The sequence below is a fragment of the Echeneis naucrates genome, chromosome 9 (genome assembly GCF_900963305.1).
Source record: "Echeneis naucrates chromosome 9, fEcheNa1.1, whole genome shotgun sequence".
NCBI lineage: Eukaryota > Metazoa > Chordata > Actinopteri > Carangiformes > Echeneidae > Echeneis > Echeneis naucrates.
This window is the reverse complement of record NC_042519.1, coordinates 3,111,705-3,117,517: the sequence shown is the minus strand read 5'-3', so window position 1 is coordinate 3,117,517 and position 5,813 is coordinate 3,111,705. Positions and strand designations below refer to the sequence as shown.

Here is a 5,813-nt window from a genome sequence, read left to right as displayed (position 1 = left end):
AATTAAAACAAAAGCATGCTGTCTTATTAGCACTTGTGCCTCTCACTAAAACTAATGAAGTCTAATGCAACATTTTTGGACTAAGTCCTCCTTCTTGAAGAGTAGAATCTGTTTTTGTTGAAACTGGTGATGATTTTGGAGGATGCAGTTTAAAGTAACACTAAATTGTGTCTTGATATGTAGGCAGGTTCGGTTTTGTTCTCCTGTCTTCTCTTGAAACACCAACGTTATATCCTGCACAATGAACAAACAGTTGACCAATTCAACAAAGTTTTAAGAACGGACAAACAACATAGCTTTCATGAAAGGGAAATTTATATCAGACTGTTTTAGTTTCAGCCTAGTGTTCCTAATGACCTGTCAACTGAGAGTTGTCATTGATGATGTATTTCAGATATGTGATTCACATGGATGTATGACATGTTGGCATAAAACTCTTCATCTATTTTTCACCCCACGACACATTCCATCTTTACACTTGGTGTGAGTTTGCCTATGTTTGGTTTGTCCAATAAATGCAAACATATTTCTTCATAAAGCACATTTCATGTTTTACTTTTTGGAAAGAATTTCACTCTCAAATGTACTTTTGAGAAACATTTGCACACCATGTCATTGCAACAAGCCTGCAAACCAACAGTGAGGTAAGTCTGATGAACAAAATTAAATAACATGATATACTATTTCCCTCTGCTCTAGTTCAAAAAAATGCTCTATCCTCATACTAAGGATCAATTGTCATTATATAGGTCCTCTGCTCTCTCCTTCATTTATCAGTATGAATTCTGCTTTAAAATCTTAAAAATCGAATCTTTTGTATTATTGCACTGATTTCCAAGTGTATTGTTGCTGTTTAAAAAAAAAAAAAAAAAGTTTTTAGTTGGAAAATCATATTTATCATCATATTTACAATCTATCATATTTTTGCATTCATACTTTTAATCTATGTTAATTCATCTGCAGATGTCTGACCTATCCAGAGGAAACCAGTCACATCAGTGAAGGGCCAAAATGCTCAGTTTTAATCTTTATGAATTTCAGATAGCAAAGGACACTGACGGATGATTATCAATGATTGGCCTGTATTGCTTTATTAAATTTCATAAGTAATTTAACTATCAGCAACATGTAGTTTGAGCCTTTTCATAAAATCTATGACACCATGAGGAAAAATTTGCTAATCCGGGGCATTCAAGAAGGTGGAAACAAGGAAAAGATCAAAGGCATAATGTGGCAGTCGTTTCCACGTAGCGCTGAAGCGGACGGTAATGCGGAAAGGCCGTCAAACAGCAGCAGAAGACAGCAGCTACGCGAGAAGTGGAAACGAGGCGGGCAGTAAGGAGCGCTCTGATTTGTTCCCGTCAGCGAATCACAGGAGCTGTTGTTGGTATGCAGCCAGCCCATGTGAGTGATCCTCGACTGTGAGCTGCATGCTAAACAGAAGAACATGGTGAGTTGAAAATTGATTTTAAATGACGAAACTCGAGCTGTCGCTGTGTGTTTTTTGTGTATTTGTGTGGAACGCGCTGTGCCTGTTTGTGCCAAGAACGCGGCTTCATCTCGGGCTCTGTTGATGTTAATGGTGTCTAGTTCAACTTGTTCATATTGCTCGTTGTGTTAGTGTTGTTCGTGTTGTTCATGAGATTTGTGTCCTGTTAACTGGTTGTTGTCTAATTAATTTTTTTCCCAAGTTGTTAATGACTCTTAACCTAACCTGAACCTGGTTTCGGATTTAATGTCAAGTCTTGAAATGTTAATAAACATGGAAATACAGGCTGCAGGAACAAAGGCATCTGTTTGTTCAATACAACACACAGTGAAACATAAAAACGTAAACAACTTAATGAAACATACTAAGCAACAGTTAGACTAACCTCAGGGGCCAATGTACCAGTGGTCTGGGTCCGCACCACACTACCACAAAGCCAGCTTCCCCAGCCTCCTCAGGAATAAAAGCCAGGTCTGCCCAACCTTGCAAAGTACACCCCGGCTCTCTGGCTCGCCTAGTTGTTCAAGAAGCTGAAGCGGAAGAGACTGTTCATGATGACCTCCACATCTCTGCCTTAGTTGCGCAAGTGGCCCAGATAGTTCACCAACAATTGTCTTGGATTCATTCAGCTGCCGTTGCTTTGCTTTGCTTTTGTACCACTCTGCTCTTCCTGTCCTGCTCACCCCTCAATGACTGAAGAACGTTGATCTAATGATCTCAGAACTTCAGTGTGGTTCGGTGTGAAGCAAATAAAGTTGTCAATATAATACAGTTTTCAGTGTTCCCAGCATGTCTCTGACCCAAGGTCACATTTTCCTGCAAAAAATGCATGATAGTATTATGAAGCTGCAGGTGAGATACTTCGGTCTAACGGTCTGGATGTGACTTGCAGCTTCGACGAGAGGTGAGACTGAGGAGGGAGTACCTGTACAGGAAGGCACAAGAGGACAGGCTCCGAACAATAGAGGAGAAAAAACAGAAGTTGAAAGGAGCGCTTGATGGTAGGGTGTGAGCATGAAACCTTGTTCGCAGTAGAATTATCCCCCACAAATCCTTACTTAAACGTTTTTTTTCTCTCTGCAGAAAATTGCCTAATTCCAACTGAAATACGCAGAGAAGCTCTGCAGCTACAGAAACTCGTGGAATATGACGATGAAGGAGGAGAAGGCTGGTGTTATTATTTCTTGCTGTTATCAACAGAAATCAGCTTAATTTCCGCAATTTATCCCTGATTTTTAATCACTATGAATTGTTTTGTAAATGTAGGTGTCAGCTCTCACATGGATGATGAATATAAATGGGCTGGAGTTGAAGATCCTAAAGTCATGGTCACTACATCCAGAGACCCAAGTTCCAGACTCAAAATGTTTGCCAAGGTACAGCCACCTTCTCTATGGTCAGTTGGCCAGTATGGAAAGCAGACTGAAGGAGAGGTTTAAGGGTGGCCAATAACAGAAAATTGGTATTGAAAAGGTGATTAATGGGCACATGGACTCTGGACAAGACAAAATAATGTATTTGCAGTAGTTGAGAAGTTCCACTGGGTGGGGCAATGAAATTCAAGCTGCAGACAGCTCTCCATTCAGATCCCCATGATGACATGCCTCATGGTTGGACATGGATGGTTAAAAATGGTGTTAGATGTTTCATAGAAACAAAATGTATCCATTTGAAAGAATGTAAAACTAGTCTGGAGCAAGCAGTAATACACACAGAGAGTACAATTTCTAACATTCCTAAAACATCACATCATGGTTTAAGTCCTACATACACACCAGGGGCTAGTTGATGGCTCAGTTTTTAAAGATTTGTGAGGCACCAACAGTTAATCTTGATTTATTAAAAGAAAAAAAATATTTTCCTCATAAATCATAAGATGAATTCACCTGAACTGCATTTCAGGGAAAACTGTGGGGCTTCACTTCTTTCCCAATCAATGAAGAGTAACAGGTGGCATTAATGTACAGAATTGACTTTGTTACAGGAGGTAAAGCTGATGTTCCCTGGAGCTCAGCGCATGAACAGAGGAAACCATGAGATTGCTGCGCTTGTTCGAGCCTGCAAAGCCAACAATGTTACAGACCTCGTCATTGTGCATGAAACAAGAGGGCAGCCTGGTATGTGTCCTTTTCTACATTTAAACACAACATAGACAGAGGGCATGATCAGTTTAACCACTACAAGCACAACTCATCTGAACTTCTGACCAAACTGTAAGCAATGAGGTTGCATTTCAGGGTAGTGTAGATGTTTGCTTGCAACAAGGAAGAAGAATACAAGACAATATGTTGGTTTCCCCTGTATCGATCTGTTGTCCTTGTTTTTGAAACCTGTTTATTTTGTAATATTAACAGTGTGTATGTGAAAGTAAACGACTGCTGCTTTTTCCTGCAAATAAACAGATGGCCTGGTGGTGTGCCACTTGCCATTTGGACCCACGGCTTATTTCACACTTTACAATGTGGTAATGAGGCATGATGTTCCAGACATAGGTACCATGTCTGAGGCGTACCCCCACCTAATTTTTCACAACTTCACCTCACAACTTGGCAAAAGGGTAAGTGCTCAACCATGCACAGGACACATGCTGTCGATATTTCCTTTCACCACTTGTTTGTGCATACCGCTAATTAATTCTGGCTCTGCAGGTATCGAATATCCTCAAGTATCTCTTTCCAGTGCCAAAGGAGGATAGTAGACGTGTAATCACATTTGCCAACCAAGAGGACTTCATCTCTTTCAGGTCAGTGACAATAATCCCTTCATGTTAATGCCCTACATATCTCTTATGACTTGAACAGTAATAAACTTGTTTTATTACAGACATCACACCTACAAGAAAACCGACCACAAGAACATTGAGCTTACAGAAGTAGGACCCAGGTTTGAAATGAAATGTAAGTAGGGTTAGATGGAGAGTTTTCACCTTCTACATCCATCAAGTTAAGTAATAAAACCAGGGAGAACCAGTTTGGGAACTTGAACTCATTAACAAAAGTCAGCTGGCTCTTGCATGTATTTGTTACCACTTTGCTGCACAACTTACAATTTAGTGTGAATGAAGAGTCTTTTCAATTTTTCTGTGTCCTCACTTAATTTCCACTTAGTAAAAAGTACTTCAGGTACTAGTATAACCACAGAGCATTGTCTGGAAGGGCAAATAATGTAAAAGATCTATATGTCTGAAGGCTATTTACAACCTGAGAAACTTCGCAACAGTTAATGAGCCTGAGACAGGATGTTGCATCTTAAAGGATGGCATCAAAAATCTCACACTTTTTCACTCCAACAAAAATCATGGTATTCTCATTAAAAAGTATTTTTTTACTGTGCAGTGTGCTTTGCACATATTTGACTGCTGGATTGCATTACTGGATGATGCATATTCAAGGTGTAGGGCTGTGTTATCGCCACATACAAACTTAGTACAAATATATCAGTATTGATATACCCCCTCTTTTTTTTGGGGGGGGGGGGTGTATTTATTTAAAAAATAAAAGAAAGAAAGACTAAGATCAGGTGTAACACTACAATGGATGCATCAAAATAGCAAAATAGGAGTTCTGTAAATAAATATATTTTTTTAAGTGCATTTTGTCTGTGTAGATTGTTAAAGTGTCCTTTTTTTGTTTAGTGTACATGATCAAACTGGGCACCCTGGAGAATGAGAGCACTGCGGATGTGGAGTGGCGTCACCATGCTTACACGCACACAGCCAAGAAGAGGAGGTTTCTCAGTGTGCAATAGGACCAAAGCAGAACCAAGATTTATCTGACAGATGAAATGTTTATTCATTCAAAAATGACGTTTGGTTAGAATAAGTTCATAAATATTCATACAAGTTCCTCTCGGTTGTTTAATATCAATATCATTAACAAACCAATGTTAAAATCCATCGTTATTGACCTTTTTTTTTTTTTTTTTTTTTTTTTTTTTTAAAATAAAACTTTGTGAACATGTCAAACAAAGGTTTTAAACATGTTATACTGATCTTATTGTAACTGTTTTCTAATAAAAGTGGTTTCCAAGAACCGTTATTGTCTATCTTTAATTGGTCGCATTGGAGAAAGGAACTCGGACCTTTGTCCGTATGTGAAAAACACAAAATATGACAAATGGATTGTCGAGTGCGCGAATGGCACGTTAGTATGCTTCCAATGTATTTCGCTAAAGTAGGTAGGTTTTCGGTCTGAGCTCAGAATTCCCCGGCACAGCTCAGAGCGGCTGTCAAATGAGCAGCTGCAGGAGAGAACCAATGAACACGGAGCGCTTCGGAGGTTTTCCGTTTTCCCCGAACTTCTTGACAGATCCCACTTCAGATTGA

At 39.3% G+C, this 5,813-nt stretch overlaps 1 protein-coding gene across 1 annotated transcript; it reads left to right on the top strand.

The window, feature by feature from the left end:
- The first annotated feature begins 1,390 nt into the window (after nucleotides 1–1,390).
- Nucleotides 1,391–5,389, top strand: imp4 (IMP U3 small nucleolar ribonucleoprotein 4). The gene is made up of 9 exons (XM_029510959.1): nucleotides 1,391–1,450; nucleotides 2,382–2,490; nucleotides 2,573–2,656; nucleotides 2,756–2,865; nucleotides 3,474–3,606; nucleotides 3,892–4,046; nucleotides 4,138–4,232; nucleotides 4,313–4,386; nucleotides 5,124–5,389. Exons 1-9 carry the CDS (start codon nucleotides 1,448–1,450, stop codon nucleotides 5,234–5,236), a joined length of 876 nt encoding a protein of 291 aa, XP_029366819.1. The 5' UTR covers nucleotides 1,391–1,447; the 3' UTR covers nucleotides 5,237–5,389.
- Nucleotides 5,390–5,813: the final 424 nt, after the last annotated feature.